Source organism: Larimichthys crocea, chromosome I (genome assembly GCF_000972845.2).
Source record: "Larimichthys crocea isolate SSNF chromosome I, L_crocea_2.0, whole genome shotgun sequence".
Classification (NCBI taxonomy): Eukaryota; Metazoa; Chordata; class Actinopteri; family Sciaenidae; genus Larimichthys; species Larimichthys crocea.
The window spans coordinates 1,359,649-1,378,132 of NC_040011.1; the positions used below are offsets into that span (position 1 = coordinate 1,359,649).

General features: G+C 40.7%; 1 protein-coding gene across 3 annotated transcripts in view; it reads right to left on the reverse strand.

Annotated features, from left to right (window-relative positions):
* The window catches only part of si:dkey-237h12.3 (teneurin-3), a 176,310-nt gene that overhangs the window by 115,904 nt on the left and 41,922 nt on the right, over positions 1 to 18,484 (reverse strand). For 2 of the 3 annotated variants that reach the window (XM_027279740.1, XM_027279748.1), the window contains 2 exons: positions 4,795 to 5,280; positions 2,400 to 2,675 (listed from right to left, as the gene is read on the reverse strand). In XM_027279740.1, coding sequence (XP_027135541.1) covers positions 2,400 to 2,675; positions 4,795 to 5,065 — 547 coding nt within the window. In that variant the 5' untranslated portion in view covers positions 5,066 to 5,280. Of the gene's footprint in view, positions 1 to 2,399; positions 2,676 to 4,794; positions 5,281 to 17,630; positions 18,045 to 18,484 lie in introns of those variants that run through there. The other variant, XM_019256312.2, reaches the window with a different exon arrangement.

Here is an 18,484-nt window from a genome sequence, read left to right on the forward strand (position 1 = left end):
CCACTCGTGTTCTGTCTCAGCACTCAGTGGATCATTTAAAGCTGCAGATCGACAAGATGACCACTCTGGTCTCATATTTAAAAGGTGGACCTCTTTCTATTGGATCATGGAGGTTAACATTTGCAGATGCCGTGCTCTGTGAATGTGCTGAGGTTTTGGTACTTGTCTGTGTCGAACACTCTGTAGAACAGAGCAAATTAGAATGAAATATTGAGTTCATTTATGAATAAGTGGGGCTGAACGGCCCCTTGTCGGAGCTTCTGCATGCATATTCAGTTGATGGAAACCTTTGGATGGGTCATTTCTCTTAGCTGCTTCATTAAATAGTGAAAGTCAAAAGTGCAATGCCTCCTGACAAAAAAAAAAAAAAAAAAAAAGAAAAGGAAAAAATATCAAGATCTATAGAGGCGGTGAGGATTTTCTTTGCTTCGGCACAAAATCTAGATGATGAAAAAGCACTTTAGGTCCAAAAATAGTTTAAACAAAAAAAGTTGGAATTTTAAATTACACTACGACTCACATTGGTCTTTTAACAGAAAAGTTTTAGCATATTAGAGTAAAAAGAAGAAAGCTGGCATGCAATCTTAGGTTTTTTTGGTAACATTAGAAAAAAAAAAAAGCATGGCACCTGGGATGAAGACATAGCAGGTATTGTTTATTATCCCCCATAATGAAACTAATTGAGGCAATAGTGAGTTAGATAAAGTCTCAGTGGGGCATTGTACTAACTAGAGCCACTCAGCAGCGTCTTGAGACATTTCCAAAAGATACTCTAGAGGGGGTCTGCAGGATAGTGTGTGTGTGTGTGTGTGTGTGTGTGTGTGTGTGTGTGTAGGGCAGGTGCATTCAAAGCTCAACAGAAAACCTACTGAAGCTAGACTTTGCATTGTCTTGCAGAGCGGTGGAATGACTGGTGGTACGGTTTCGTGCTTGGCATGTACACCAAGAAATATGACTGCAGACGAGCGCTAAGGAGGTGAAGGTTATGTTTACCAGCACCTCTGTGGTTAGGCTGAGCTTTTAGTGGATCATAAATGTATACAGTGTATTGGGCCAAAGTAAAGGCCAGACATTGGAACAAATACATGAGCTTGAATTCTGATGGCATTTTGAAAAGGTAAAAAGACTTACTCAGTGCCCCCCGGAGACAAGCTCACTATGATGAATACTGCCATTAAGAAAATGACTTGTCTCAAATGTCAGGCTGTAGCCAATGTTTTTAGAATAAAAATTGATAGCACATGAGCACAAGACACTTTCCGTTTTTTACCCCCTTTTTAATGTTCTTGCCAGGAAAGTGTAATCAACCCTAATTATTTTTAACTGCCTGCCACTCTTTGAGATCATCGGTTTCTTAAAATAATTAGAGCTTTACATTGAATGTGTTGTAATGGCGATGGCTCGCATTATGATGATGATGAATGATGTGCAATAGCAAGGGCACTCAACATCAGAAAAGACATTTTGAAGATTTACACTAAAACACGTGAAGAAGAGAGGATAAATTCAATGACGTGTGTCTGTGTGTGTGTGTGTGTGTGTGTGTGTGTGTGTCTGAGTGTTTGAGTGGGATGGGGGTCGAGGCTTTATCACTCACTTAAAGTATAAACTGAAAAGACGATGCATTGCAGCAAAGAAAAAAAAAGGAAGAGGAAGAGATACTGAAAAGCAGCAGGGAATGTCGATTTAAAGTGTTTTACAAAAGACATAAAGGAGTTTCCAAACTGCAAATTAACCTTTCAAGAAGGTAATGGCAACAAATCAAACTATTAAGGATGGAAAAATGTTAGAAACTGTATAAATCTAACAACAATGCGTATAACTGATATGCACTGCCTCCATTTGACGCAACGAAGATTTTCCCTCTTCAAACAGAGAACCTCAATACTCTGTCCAAAGTTTCCAGCGTGAACACATTTGCACTTCAAACCATTGTACCCATTTAATCAGTCATTGTGCATGCCCAGTCAACCACTGCAGAATTTCTAAGGAAAATCTTAAACTGAGGCACACAAAGCTATCTTTGATTATACGCTGGCCCATGGGGAAACTTTATCAAACTCCTCTGCTTCCTGTGGAGAAGGACCAGGTGACTAGCAACTACTCAATCGGTCAAGCCAATTCTTTTTTTTTTTTTTTTTTCTCGAATGCGGCAAGAAATCGTGCCTTTGATCCAAAGAAAGGCAGCTGCAAACGCCTCTCCAGATAGCGGCCCCACCAATCACGCCTCCACTTCCTTACACCAATCAGCTCCTTGTTTCCAGCGCCAACCATAATCCAAGCTACAACTGCTGCTTTCCCCACATAATGATTTCTCCCCTTTGAAAAGCGATGAAAGCATAAGCTGCAAACAAATAAGCGTTTTAAGATTAAAAGAATGAAAAGTGTGCCCTACTCACCCATCTCATTGTCCGATTTATTGTCCATTTCCGTGTCAGTGAGCGTGAGCGCTGAGTTAGAGCGACTGGAGAGGCATGAATTCTGCCCAGACTTTGCCCCCGTTCCCCAAAGAGTCATGGTACGTTCCGGTGATACAGGTTCATGGTTTTCCGTAGCGACCGGTCCTCTGGAGTAGCTGCTCAGTGGGTGGGAGAGGCCTGTTTCAGGGCAAAGCGCCAAGCCTCTGCGAGGCGGTGGCTCACAGATCCCGAGTTGCCTCAGCGAAAATGTCTGCCCTGTGAATGACAGAAGTTGTAAAGTTAACAAACCAAGAAACAACGCAGGTTAATGGACAAGAGCAGCGCCTCTTAAAAAAAAAAAAACACTTAACCTAAGAGCAGGGTGGAAGGGGAGGAAGTAATTGTTAAATTAAAGCTTCAGCGACGTCCTTCCAAGCTACTTAACACTCATCAAATGCTCAAAAGCATTTGCTTTCACTTAAATCACAGCATAGCTCCAACTGAGCTTTGCAACAAAGTGAGATTTTTATGATGACCAACGTTGATTAGACATTTAAACTCAAAGGAAATCACATTTAAAAAAAACAAGCTTTGTGTTCATCTACACAAATAAAAGATTCATTGTTTTCACAGGCATAGCCTGCTTCACAATAAATCAGTACCATTCATTTGTTGTCTTTTCATTTGGAATTACTTGAGGCTCTGGTCTTCACTAGGAATAAAATAATAGCCAGTCATGGCCTCAAAGACACTGTGGCATATAAAATAAATAAATTAAATAATTTTTTTTTTTTAAAGAGATGCAGAAACATTGCCAATAAACAAAAATAACTCAATGTCAACCTCATTAGGAAGACCTAGAACTAAGAAGAAAATATTCTTAATGTTGGCCTCTGCATATCCATGTGAAATTGATTATCTGTGTGATCGCCCCAAGTCTTCCTTTCATTTACTTTTTTTATTTGAATATGTTAGATGTGAATGCCATAAAGCTGATCTTAAGAGAAATCACTGATACTTTACTGTTATTAATTATTGATTTTTTTTAAGATTTCAAGGTCACATGTGTCAACATGGTTAAAAACAAGAAAATAAATTGTGAACAATGTAAAAGTTTGTGATGATCTGTGGATATTAAAAATAATGTTAATGTCAGAGAGTGAAGTGGATTTTGTAATTTACTTTGTTATTAATTATGTGTCGTTGGAAATGATGCAGACAGAAAACCTTTCAAAGTAAATCAGACAAAGTTGAAATGCTACAAAATATAGATTTCTTGACATTAACATCCATACGTTTAGTTTTTTTATATAAATAGATTTCCATATGCCATCAGAGACACACACACACACACACACACACACACACACACAGAGAGAACAACGAGCAGATATAGTACACACTCTTCTACACAAAATATGTTCCTTTCCACTTCCAGATGAATAATATTAAATCTGACATTTACTGTGATGATGTAAGAAACAGTCGTTAACATTAAATGCCTGATTTTTAAAAAGAAATAAAGAAAAATAGCATCCTTCCCACAACTTCATCATAATCCCATTAATCCTAAAATGGGCACCAATTAGCACCAAGAAAATGTAAGGGAGTAATGGATAGATTTTCTAATTGCAATTTTATGAGCCAAAGGAGTGCCATAAAATAGAATAAACTGCTCAAACTTTTGAATTACAGAAATCAGAACAGTTTTCTAACAGCCAATTAAAGCATACAGTTATTTACTGAGCATTTTTCTTTATTATTTTAACACAGTCCTGCAAAACCGGACTATGAACATGACGGCATGAATATTTTATAAGGTCATCGTGGTCCACTGTATTACACGCAATGTGAGTTTTCAATCAAAGTGTGAAAAAATAAATTGTGCCTTTGTTTGATATTATTTATTTCTGTTTACTACTGTCTGGCATCCTGGCACTGTTTTTTTCCTGTCAAACAGAAGTGGAAGATAAAACTGCAAAATGGCGAAACAAACAACAAAATCTCCGGCGTCCACGTTAATTTGCTAATGACGTTTCACACTGTTAAACATCAGCAAATGCACGTGGACAAAAAGATTTAGTTGTTTGTCATTATTTACAAGTCCAATAAACTGGAATCTCTGATTCATCTTTACATTTCCTTCTTTAGAATTAGAGCTATAAAACTGAAAGTTCCTAAATGAATACAGATAGTTTAACTAAAGATCATACTTTTTGTAGCCAAGTTCATCAAACTAATACTGCAGGCTTTAAAGTGAAGCAAAACTGTCGTCTACTTATCCATGGCAGCTTTAATAACCACCCCACTTAGCTCATATTGTGGAGCTCCACCTGCAATTATTGAGAAATTAAACAGTGCTGAAGGCTATAGGTAAACATTTATTCTCACTGACCTGGCCTGCTGTATTCTGCACTCTCCTTGTGGACCATCTCCTTGACTCTGCCTCCAAACAGCATCCGTGAAGGGTCATGGTCAAAGGCCTGGAGCGTTTCGCTGGAGCTGTAGGATTTCTGAGTGGGTACACGGCAGGCTCCCTCCTCCTGGTCAGCCGAGGAGGCGGTGTAACGACGTTCCCGATCCTTGTCTCTTTCGCAGTATCTCTCTCGGTCTCTCTGGCTCTTGGACAGCGAGCAGAAAGGCCGCTGCTCCCTCACCCGTTCCATGCTGCCTGCATGCTGGGTATCCAACTCCCTCCCCTTCACCACCGACGCTCTCCTGAGACGCTCGCTACTGGATTATTGCACTCTTTTTCTCCCCCTCCTCTTCCTCCTCTGGTCGTGATTCTCGTTTTATACCGATTTCCCCTCAAGCTCCCCTCCCCACTTCTGAACCACTGTCGGTCACTTCTTCAGTCCATTCAGTCTTCCGCCCATTCTACCTGGAGAAAGAGAGACAGAGACAAGGCTCAGATAACACTAATCCATCTGCTTCATCTTCAAAAGCACACACTTATCCCCTCTCTCACTGTCCCACCCCCCACTTCCCCACCCTCACCTCACCTATGAACTCTTGCCATATACAACTTCCCCTCTTCAAAAGAAGGCGTCCTCCTTATTCCGCCTGCTTTAGCACATAAAAAAAATCCAGTTCATTTTGAGTGCACTGATTTTTTTTTTTTTTTTTTTTCCTTTAGAGACAGTAGTTTTACTAAAACTAGGGGTGGTCGTTTTTTCTCCTATGATGGTCCAAAAATGAATATCTGCCAAGTGTCAGATGCTGGATAAATGACAGATAAATCAATAAGTCACACATCATGGTGGCCAGTGACTTTTTGACAGGATCATATCATGCTTTAATTTTTTTTAATTCAAACTGTAACTCATACAGAATTATAATTTTCACCCATGATACGCATGTTACACAAGTGTCAGATTCAAACTCAGAGTAGCAATGGTAGCGAGAGAACATATTTCAAAGAGAAATGCACTGAGTGTATATATTTTATTAAGATTACCAGCCTGTAATATAGTGGATAGTAATAGTGAAAGGAATGGTTAACCTATATTAATAAAAAATAATATTCATCTCTCACCTCCACTGATAACACCAGAAGCAGGTAGTTCTGGCTTTTATTTGTCAAGGTTTTCAGATAGCACTCTGAGATTTCTCATTCCACTACACCATAATGGGAGAGAATGGACCTTAATTTGTTGTGCTCAAAGCATTGAACATGTAGAAGGGCACTTCACCAAGGCCAGTAGTCCAACCGTGTATGATATGCAGATCTTCAAGCGCAACCACTACACATGCCTGTGTTCAACTGATCTATCTCGCAATGTTAACTACAGTGAAAAATTATTTGTGTATCCGCCCTGTGATTTGGATCCACTCCAACATGAAATAGGATCTTCCTTTGCACATGCTACACCCTTTGGATGCTTTGTACCTCTTGCAGAACACAAATGATTTCTAATGTTATACTCAAAAATAAACCTGATAAGCCACATTTCTAGTAAAAATCCATACTAATTATGTTTGTGGTAATAATAGCTAAAAGAAAAAAAAATGTGGGACTGTTTCCCGATATCATTAAATAATAATATTCTGCTGTAGCTAAGTAGCTAGTTTGGTTTGACCTGACCATATTTTGAAATGTGTGTCTGAGATTTCTCCCTCCATCCCAATACAATGGAGATGAATGAAACATTTGTGAATGCATTGAAAAACGACTTTTAAAACTTTTTTTTTTCAGATGTAATATTCACAGACCTCAGTGTTCTCCATTTCAATGAAACCAACTTACAACAAAATAGTCCTTGGAAAAATGTTTGAACAGCGTATTGGAAAAATTTGATTATTTTTTTTTTTCATTTAATTATAATAAAAAAACTTACTGACTTGTTACCTTTGACTGATTACACGGTGTGTGAGTAGAGAGTTAACCAAGAGCTTAAAACTACACACTGTGTTACACACTGCCGATGACCCAGGTATGTATCCCAACCTCTCTGGTTGCCCTGACTGAGTGTGTTTATCGCATGACACAAAAACAGCATAGAGTTTACAACGCTTGTATGCAGCATTAGATACAATCTTCAAAATTGTTGAAATCTCAAAGAAGACACTCTCACAGGTGGAGACAGTGCTCTTAAATGTGGACAAGAGGGATGAGAATGTGACTAATCCCCCAAAAAACCTTGAGTGGAATGTGGATGGGAGCCCCGGTGTGTCAGAAGTGTTTATTACCAGCCATTTTCCACTGCCTCCTGACACACACTTGCGCGCACACACACACACTTTCATTTCTCTCTTGGCTGAGCTGTAAGACTAGAGTATCAGAGTTCTTTTTTCCCCAAATGAGATCCACTTCGTTTCACATCAAGCATCAAAACCTTCCAATGAAGCCAGGATAGCGTACTGTCGCACTGCAAGATAGCACCGGCCCCGGGGAGACTTCCCAAAAACCGAACCTGGTGGCGGGGAGTACAGGATGCAGGGATAATGAAAATTGTGAGCTGTTCTAGGCCTCTTCAACTTATTTTTTCCTCCCCTTCTCTCCGGATTGCTGGATATCATTCTGTTCCCCCCGATGGGCTGAGATGCAATCAGTGACACACTCTCTTGTAACCCTGACACTCAACTCTCAACACCCCACCACCTACACACACGCGCACTTGTTTTATGATGCCACAGGACATCTCACTCACATCTCATCACTTTCAGCAAATTGTGCACACCCGTCCAGATTGGCAGATTAATGTACAGGATAAATGCAAACGAACACGCCCAGAAGCCTCCCTGATTACGATGCCCGCTCTTCTTTATGGACTTGTAAAGAGATTCACTGTCTGAAAAACAGCTAATGCTACAAGTCCTGCCCACCGAGCAAGAAGCCCCCACCCCCTACAGGAGGAATTAGATTTGTGTCCTAATCAAGTATAAGCCCTTGAGTGACCAGGCACGTTCTCGTATAAACATTGTCTGCTTTACTCCGAGGACCTGAAGATGGCTACTTTTTCACAGCTCATCAAAGCGTCCTGCTTGTACACTGGCACCGCACATTGGGACACTATCAGGATACAAGAGAGACATTCATGGTAGTTTAAATTATGTACAAAAAGGTCACAGAGGCTCTTGGGGGACTTTTGTGTTTCTGCAGGCTTTAAGTTTCAAAGGTTTTAACTGCAGTATGAACTAGACTACTGCACCGAAGAATAAAAGACAATCTGTCTTGCCTTGATTATGCAAAATCTGCCTGTAGTTACCCTACGGAGAGTACACACTAATGCAAAGCAATCTGTAAAAAAAGGGACAGAAGCACAGGAAAGTAATGCAGAGATATGTCTGATTGAGTTTGAGGAGAAATTCTGAGGTAAAATCAGTTTTTTAGTAAATCTGTCTTTTTTTTCCTTCTTTTCCGGTATCACTCACTTCTAGATTCCTTTTTTTACCTTTGATCATGCAGTTGAATGAGGGCAGTCAGTCACCCATAACCGCTCAGTGGAACAGTCGACACTGCAAAATTAGTGTCACACAGAGATCCTCTGGCGAGCCAGTGAGGCACGGAAAAAAAAGACAGTTCATGATCTACGCTGCGTAGCTCCACACACGTCCCAATGACTCCCATGCCAGTTCAGTACAGTCCCCCTGATACCTGGTACTGTCCTACACCTCTGCACTTCTTTGAAGCACAAACCATAAACCATCTGTATAATATGGTGTGAAGAAATGTGTCCAAGTCAATTGGCTCTTCAGGGTAGTTGGAGAGGTTTCAAGGATTGAAGTGAGATTTACTTGTTTCATGTCTGACACACACTTATTCATCAAGGGTGAGAGCAGATGTGTTTTATGCTTCTAACTTGGGATTTGGAATGGATGACCAAAGGGGAGAGCAACGAATTAAAACAGGAAATGACATACAGTGTGTTATTTATCAAAAGTGCAAAAAGGAAGGGCTATTTTTGATGCTTTACTCCAGGATGACCAATAAGAAGAGCGACTTTCTAGGCAGGGTTGTGTCAATTAGTCAGTTGATCAGTGCTGAACAAAATCAATCCAATGATTAGTCAATTAACAAGAAAATGAATCCTCAATGATTGAGTAAATGTATTCATAAAGGACAAATTCCTTCATTCTTTAGTTCTAGCTTATTCTGTGTGTGCGGGTCCTGCTTCACTGTCCACTGTGATCCTTAACTGAACATCTAGGGGGGGTTTGACTGATGGTTGAACAAAACAAGCAGTCTGATGAGCTCACCTCAGACACAAGAAAGTTTTTTTTTGTGACTATTTTCGGACATGTTATAGACTTAATTAAAACAAATAATTAGATGTTGTCCTATTATTGTTCATGGACTTTTAAAATACTTGACTAAATGACTAAAATCAAACTAAAAAATAAAAACAATTTAAAAAAGAGTTATGTTTACATATATATCAAAAATACATAAAAAATTCATTTAATCTGTTTAATTAGGAGAGTGTGGGTGTAATAACATCAGATTTAATTGATAGTAAAAAAAAAAAAAAAAAGAACCCATCATCTGACTGAGATTCAAACATTGCTAAATCCTGATTGGTGCAATGGAAGTACATCTTTTTTTTTTGTTTGTTTGTTTTTGTAACTGAGCCCCGCCCACTTCAATTCAGTAAGCTGAGCCCAGAAAATCAAATAAATAAATAAATAAATAAATAATAAACACAGGAATGTCTCATGTTAGATAAACAACACAGTTCTAACGTTTACACAGAAACCATTTTTCCAGTTGTTTTTTTTACGTCATAAACTGAACACCTGATTTTTCGGAACTGTTGATTGGACAAACCAAGTGACTGTGAGACATCACTTTGGGTGCTGGGAATTACTATGAAAGCTTTGATTTATTTTATAATATCTGACTTAAAACAATCAGTAATTAAAACAATCTTTAATTAACCTTTTAATCTTCTTTTCCGAGTGCTATTTCTTGGATATTTTGGAACTGATGAAGAGTTTTTTGTGAAATGTACTTGAATAAACAAACACAGTGTTTTAAACTGAGCTGCTGCATGCTCCTGACTTCAGCACACAAAGCATTTTGAAAAGCAGAGTGGCCACCGCTGACCAGACTGCTGATATGGCAACTCTTCACTAAGCCTTTGTTTGGTAATTATATTTCCATGGGGGCCGCTGTACAAGTCAACTCAGATCTCCCTGTCGGTGACCTCTGCAAATAACGGTAATAAAGAGCGTACTTGTCATTGCCGTTGTGTCCCTCCAAGACAATCCACCTGTCACCAAGTGGCCTGGCCCATCTCCCTACCTCCCCCGGTCCTCATCTTGTTGTTGGCCATTTGCCGGAGCACAGATCAGACGGCTCTCAGCCATTGGGAGTGCTGAGTGGTAGATGGAGCTGGTGAAGATCAGGACTGGCTGCCTTTAACACAGCCAGCACCTCCAACAATAGCCGCCTCTGACAGCTTTGCATAATTCATCTTGTCGAGTCTCTCTCCCTTTCCTCCTTGACGCTCCTCTCTCCCTCTCCTCTTTCAGTTTCTCTTCAGTTCTTCTCCTTTTTTTTTTTCCCGTGCCTCCCGGCGCACGGAGAAGGGGAGAGGGAGAACCAGGGCAGTGTTCCATCAGATGCTGCCTGTTTCCCCCTGACACCAGTGATTTTGGAGACACAGAAGTGTTTGTCTGCAGCACGTTGCCCAGACCCTGTGAATTCTGGATGCCATCTGAACCAGATTGTGTTCATCTTTATTGAGGCTCAATGCCTAAATCCCTTGCTGCAACATGAAGTGTGGAACTATTACCTAAAAATACACGACAATCAGAGACAGGACAATCAATTTTTGATTAGGTGATTGACTGTTCCAGATTTTGTGTTGTGTTTTTGACTTTTATGGCAGATGCATGTTTTTATTTTGTGCGTCGACTTCTATATTGATGCTTCTTTTAAGGTGTCGCTGACCATTTAAGACGCAAAGTCGGGCAAAGAGAAAGAAACAAAGAAAGTGAAGAAGAGGCGGGAGAAAAAGCAAACAAAATCATGACGGCATTTAGCTGCAATTAAATTTCCGTGGCAGCTATATCCTTAGCATACTTGGTGACGGATGAGGTTACTACATTGAGTAAGACTCTCAGGAAAGCTGATGAAATCCTGCTCCATCCTAACTCTCTTGTCTTGGGGTATGATGCAGAATATTCACAAGTGGAATAAAGTGATGCAAATCTCTGATACAGCCACTTCAGATTATTCCACGCACATGGAGCTTGAGGCTTCATCACGCATAGTTTCAGCACATTTAAAAACAAAGAACAAACAAAGCTACAGGGAGCATGTTGTCTTTTTTTTTTTTCACTTTTCTTGTTTACCACTGGTAAATCAGCGGTCAGTGTCTGATCCTAACCATTTCATTGTTTCCCTTTTTGTCTGTGTGAATTATATAATAAAAAAAACAGCATCTGCCAGCGCCAGGATACAACATAATAAGCTGAGCAGGGATGTTTACAAATCCCCCAAATAACCCTTCACCAGTGACAGTATGAGTTATATATTCATTGAATCTTTAGTGGGGAAAACCGCAAGCACAGCCAATTCATTTTTTAAAATGTAATTGCTAGGTGTGGACAATCAGAATATAAAAAAGCTGGGTTTCATAATGTTTCTTCTGCAGTATCTTCCTCCATCTCAAATGGTAATAGCAGGTTATTCAGTGCATTCATACATACAGGCTCAAGCGTTTATCCGCATCCAAGGCTACTAGTATTGAACCAAGCTCTTATCAAAATAGGTGCTCCCTTCCATATCACACACCCTATTACACCAGACGGTCTTAATTCAATGGGCCACAGTTTGCTATTTTCTCAAATTGGTATCACGGCAGTGTTATTTCACACGGGGGGATCTCAGGAAGTAATGATGTTCATGTACATTCGCTTAATTGAGAATCTTGCAAGACGGTGTCAACAATTGTCGTCTAATGCTCACTCATAATGAATTGACTCCACGGCGTGCAAAAATAAAATCAACTCCGTTAGACCTGTGGCAATTTACAGACAAATCCATGATCGACCCATTGTTATGGAAATAAATTAAATTGCGGTGATACCGCAGCTGCATTGTAATGAAGCTACAGAGCAATCACATCACGGTTGGTGATTGAAAAAAAATGAAATTTACATCATATCTGTCCACAATGTATCTAGTAAACAAAAGCAAAAGCTCCTGAATTATCCTAAAGAATTCTTTCAGGTATCTAATTTATTAGGATCAACAGCAGTGTTTGTTTGATTACAAATTCTCAATCAAATATCAGCCTTACTTGACGGTTTTATCTGGACATCTGGAGACGTTATTGTAGCACCACTGTAGGCCTTCAAAAGAGCACTCGGAGTGGCTCAAAATCATTACTCAAACTACATTTGAAATGCTGGGAGCATACAAACCTGGCTACCAAATAAAAATTCAAACGCAGAGAGATATTCTAAACTGCTGACATTCAAATGCATATCCCATGATCGTACAACAAACTAACCCTCCCCGTTTCAGCATGTGCAGGGGGGAGAGGGAGTATACACAGCAAGCATATAATAGCGGCAGACAACTGAAGAGTGTGAGGGAAAGCTTCAATACTGCAATGGGAATACAACGCTCCAGTGCTGCTGCGACTGCTGGAAAATATCAAATCTGACCAGATAGAGACTTTGACCTGCTGTTGCTGCTATACATCTACACAACTGTTACAAAGGGAATCAAACTACTCACCTCAGTAAGATGATATCAGAAGATATACAAACTGCAGGTAGATAATGAACATAATTTTTGCACTTTACAGAGAATAATATATTGAGTGTGTTTTCTCTTTAGGCATATGGTGTTACATAAAAAAACACATCTATAAAGAAACTAGAGGGTTTTATTCTCCAGTTGTCAGCATTTTAAGGAGTATGTAGGTCATGATGGCACACTATCAGAATACTGAGAGACTGCAAGCCTTATTAAAGAAACATCAATCTAAAAATTCACCAACATTGCACTGGTTTCTCTATTTCCAGGGGTGAAACTTGGAGAGTCTGCCCTGTGGCGACGGGCTGAGACCAACTTCTGACTGCACATGGTTCTCCACTGGAAGTCAAAGACTACTGACCTGTATACCATTACACTGACTCTAAGGCGCCAATTTTACACTCTTCAATGGTCTGATATTCAATATTTTCCTTCTTCTTTACCCTGCTGATAATAAAACAGAAAGAGGAAGTGTTGCTGCATTGCTTCCCGCATGAACCGCACACCCCCACCTTGTCCCCATCATTGCTCTTCATCACCCGCCAGACCTGCGGCTTTCAGCATCACAGAGGTCGCCTCAACGGAATTATTGAGGCCGTCAAGCAGCTCCATCGATGAGCAAAGCTGAAGCCCAACTTCCCACTGGGCTGTCCAGTGACCACAAAAGACCAGACCTGAGGCCCTTGGCAGGCTGAAGCTATTCTGAGAAACCTCCTCCAGGGCCAATATTGCTTTGTGCAATTATAGCATTGAAGGAATCCTTCCCAAGAATTCTAGCAAGTTATTGCACCATGAAGGGCAGGAAAACATTTTTAACTTGTAAAAAATAAAAACAACTTCTCATCAGTATTTTATTATGAGCTAAACAATACGTAATCATGACTTATGGCAAAGGCAAAACTGTTTGTATTTAGCAGTTAGTGACAGAAGGTCTTTGCTTTGTAATGTCCTTTAAATATTGAAAGTTTCCTGGCCTTGAATGTAATGTCTGTATTTCACAAAAGCTGAAACCTAGATGGCGTGCAGATATTCACCCAGGGCAATTTTTACAAGCAGAGAGCACAATGCATTTCTATTTTGTTCTCCCTATGACAGAACTAAGCACATTTCGGTTTGGCTCTCCCCGCGAGGCTCAGCCTGGTGCACACAGGGAGAGTTGTACTGTTACAAAGTCAGGCCCACTCCTCAATCTTGCCACTTGGTCTTGACCCAGAAAGTCCACCAGAGCATGCTGAGCCATAAATGTTAATCTGTAGGTTACAACAGTGTGAAGCGGCGCTGCTCCCAGAGCTGGACCAGCAGGACAGCGTCGTGTGGCTAATCGCAGGTGGCTTTCATCTCAGCCTGCTTTGGCCAAAGAGCAGCAGTAAATGTTCGAAACAAAACCAAGAGAGGTCATGCTTCCAATCTTTGCCTTTCTTGATTTAAGCAACTCATACACTGCTGAAGAAAGGCTCAGATTTCATCAAAAACAATAACCGGGCACGCTGTTTTGTCCGTGAAGAGAAACACACAGTCTATCACTGCAAACTCATATGAATGTACGTTCAGAATGAGATGCAGGAATCAGTTTATGTATTGCGCAACACATAAGGTCATTCAGTGGGTCTACAACAGCCACAAGGCGACTAGAGTAGTTGCACCCTTAAGGAAGCTCTGCTCCTTTCCAGTCAAAATGCTATGGCAGGTATCACATTTTTTATACTGAGCAGATATTCGAGATGGAAAATAGACTCTCTTTATAGTCTTAGCTTTTACTCAAGCTTGTTGAGGCATCCATATAATCTAATTAAAAGATGTTTATGAAATAGGGAAGACAATATAAAATGTGTTAGTGATTTCAAAAACACACCATGGTGACTTCAGAGACAGCATAAAGCACATGCAGTCTTAAAAGTGCTCGCATCCAAACCGTTTTTGTTTTTTCTCTCTCGTGCAGTATACAATGTAGTTAAGGACCACAGTGGTAATGCATCAAGTGCTGTCACTAAATATCCCTACTCTAAGCACATTTCAAGAGCATGCAACCCCCCCCCTCACCAAATCCTAGGGTGACTTTCAGCGATAATTTGGCAACTTGCAGGAAAAACTTTTTTTTTTTTTGTTGTTGTTGTTGTCAGGATAAACTTTGCCTCAAGTGTCACATCGCTGTGCCAAAACCAAATAATCCTCTGACTGGAGGTCATTGAAAAGGCAAATATGCAAGTCTGTCCGCTGACGGAGGTTTGGCCATCCTGAGGCCTGGTTTCTTTGAATTTCTAAAGTACTTCAAGATCCTACAACATACATCTTGGCACGCTTTACTTTCACGGCAACTATTTATCATGATGTCTGGCTATTCTCGTGGGAGGAAGGGGAAAATGTACTGAGAGAGAAAACAGGTGAAAGAGAGTGCAGTAGACAATAACCAGGCAGGCTGTGTGTTAATAGTAACAGATTAGAGGGCAGCAATTATGTAAAGTAAATATGACATGGAACCGATCCGTCGAGCCTAGGGAACTGTGGGTAGTTTGTCAGGCTGCATTAACCTTCACATATTTGCTCTGATGTGTTGAAACAGGCGACTTGGCCATGCTGTTTGCCATATCAAATGCTCATGTTCAATGTTCAATTTATGAGGTCATCTTCTGAGCCACTATCAGCAACAAGAAGTAATAAGAGATATTATAAGTGCAGGCCTGATTATCGACTCTCCCGCCATATCTCTCAGATCTTGGAGGAGTAATTTTTACAGAGGGAGAGAAGTCATCTTGATTGCCCGTTAATAATCTATAAAACTGTTTAGGGCCAGTATTCAAGCCGGCATTATCCCTAAAGGAGGCAGTTCTCATCACACAGAATATTAAATTCTCCACAGGAATAATGAAAGGGGAAATTACTTAAGGACAGGAACATGCGGTGGCAGTGTTGTGTACACAGTTCTTCTAATATTTCTGAATTAATTAGATGATTTTAAGCTCCAAGCGTAGTAAAAAAAAAAAAACACCTCGAGAATTTCCTGCTCTCGGCTGCATCAGAAATTGTAGTCACCTGCTTTGATTAGTTGGATTAAAGGGCGATGAAGTTTCAAGCAGAGGCATTAGGCTAAAGCCTCAATAAGGGGTCACGGCAGCAGGCTTAAATGTCCCAGAACTGCAGGTACACTTGTCTATTACAGTATGGCACAGTGTATGCCAGAGAATGGCTTATTGCTTTTCACTGGTGAGCTGTGCAAAATGAGCTGAAAGTGTAATGTTCACAAGCACTGTACTCACTTCAGCTATGCTTTTGAAGCGTGTAAACGCAAACACTTCTTTTATCAGGGTTCGTACATACATTAGTGCCGGAGATTGTGACGTCTGATCCAGGTAAGTCAGATGAAATTATTATCAATGCCTTGAAAAAAGATAATATAAGCTGTACTTGTGTTCTGCTGCTCTACTACAAAACCATATGTTCAATATCACCCAATAAGTGTCACTATAATGCCTTTACAGGCAGGCACAAAGAAGACAGACTGCTTCTTTGAAGTCATTTTTTTTTTGTTCTTATGACACAGCCAAAGGCTGATGGTGGTGGCAGTGGTGGTGGGGGGGGCTGAAGATGGGCAACAAGCCCTTCAGCTGGCATAAGTCACTGCTAAGGCCTGAAGTACTAAAGATTTGTTTTACTTTACTATTCCGGTCCTTGTCAGAGGAGGAATATGAAACAGAAAATGGCCTCAACCGCTGCAGTTCTTCAACAGCACTCTGGACAATAGCCATAAATCAATTTAGCTGGACAGATATACTTGTCCTTCTGGGCTATCATGTGCACTCTGATGCGTGTGTTTGCAGATTGCAGTAAAGCCTGATCCATGCAACAGTGAAATCAGATCAACATTTCACTCACAGGCAAGTCAGGGTGCTATACAGCTGAGACACAATACAAAGGAGGGAATGAACCCAGCTGATGTCTAAACTGGTGTAGGTAATTAACAGCATTTTTTAAAGCCCTTCAAATGATACTGCAACTGAAACACTAAATGAAATCACAAATTAAACATTGCATTGCATCCATCTCATGGTTGTCAGACAATCGGCCCTCTCTCCTAATGCAGAACATCCAACCCAAAAGTTGAGCCTTCCGCAGGCGCGTCTCACCCAAGAGGCTTTGAATCCTTGATCCATACACAACCGTCCTAAAGGCTTCTTTCAATTCATTCAAAGGGTCCAATTAAATTTCTCCACCTGCTTCACCTGAGGCAGAAAAACCATACATTTGGTAGAGTTTAGCAAGAGTGTGTGCAGGCTCATCGACACTTGAATTATTAGTGGATTGAACGGGTTATCTCTGCAGGTGATTTACACCCCAGTGAGGCTTTCAGGCTTTTATAAAGCATTTTATGTGCAGATAAATTCACTCATTGGAGCAAAGCCATCTCACCGTGTCAGCTCTTGGTCAGAAGTCCTGAGGACACTAAGGTGAGGGGTGATGGAGACTGGGAGGATGATTATGTTCTTATTGTCATTGCTCTGGGGGGGTGGATGACTTGAATGTGACCTGCAGAAAGCAGCAACACATTATTTTTTTTCTCTCTGTGCCATTTTTAACATGCCAGTTAAAAAGGTCCAAGACCTACAAAGTCGCCTGAAAGCACAAAATGAGGTGACTTTTACAAACTGCATCTATTTGAACGTTGAACTTTAGGTTATGATTGATGCATTTCTCAGAATTAGACCCATTAGGAAACGCTTACATCCTACTTAACACTTGTACTCATTAAAGCAATAATCCTGCTAAAAATCCACAGGGTATGGACCACAGTATGAACTAATTCATTTAATCAAGATAGTGATGGGAAAAGGGGGGTGGGATCCGGGCAGGTTTCGGCTCCACGTCTCGTCGAGGGACTCGTGATATTGCAACAGAGCATACAGACCAAATTAAACACCATTATTGCACAAGGACCACTGGATTGTGCCATTTATTTCAATCAAGCGGCTGAGTTTCATTTAGAGGCGAGGAAGAGGATAAAATAACGTTCACATCTCACTGACCTGCATGAAGCTTCAGTTCAGCTTCCAGCCTGTCCGACGCAGAAGCACATAAACTTCCAGCGGTGCGCTTTTAGTCCAAACTTGCAGTGTGCACGGCGCGTCGCCGGTGCCTTTCTCTCAAACAGCCGCGATTTTTGGCACAGTTAAAAAAAAATCTTCACAAGACACCTCCACTGAAAAAAAAAGAAAGAGAGAAAGAAAGAAAGAAAGAAAGAAAGAAAGAACCTTTTTGGATTTATGGTCGTCGATGCCGACCGACCGCGCACGACTCGGTTGAAGTGGAGAATGTAGCGCTGCGTTATGGTGTCAGGGAGATGAGAGAGCTTCAGCTGCCAGCTCCGTGTGAAAACGTGGCTCCACAAATCTCCACACAGTCCTTCCCCGTGGTTCAGCACAGCCAATACTTCCAACAACGCAGTTTAGGAAGCAACACAGTTATGTTTCCTGACGCACAGTGGCAGCGTAGGATGTTTTGTCTCTTTCTTTCTTTCTCTTTTCTTTTTTTTTCCTTTTTTGAAAAAAAAAAAAAGGAAACTCACTCGGTGAGGATGCGGAGGCTCATCAGTCGCTCAGCTGCTCTTTTGTCCGATATGCACTTGTCAGCTGATAAACTGCGCATCCCGTCGCTTTGCTCAGCGTCGCATCTGGTCTGCCTATCAGCACCGGTGTATGCCATAAATAAATAAAAAATAATAATAAAAAAAATGTGGGTTCAACTGTGACCTCCAGCCGGTGAGCAACATGCAGCTGAATGTGTGAACAAAATGATTTCCATTATCGGATAAGAAAAAATAAATCTATATTTACATTAAATGACCTCACATTAACTCAGACTACACCAGTTTGATCCCTCC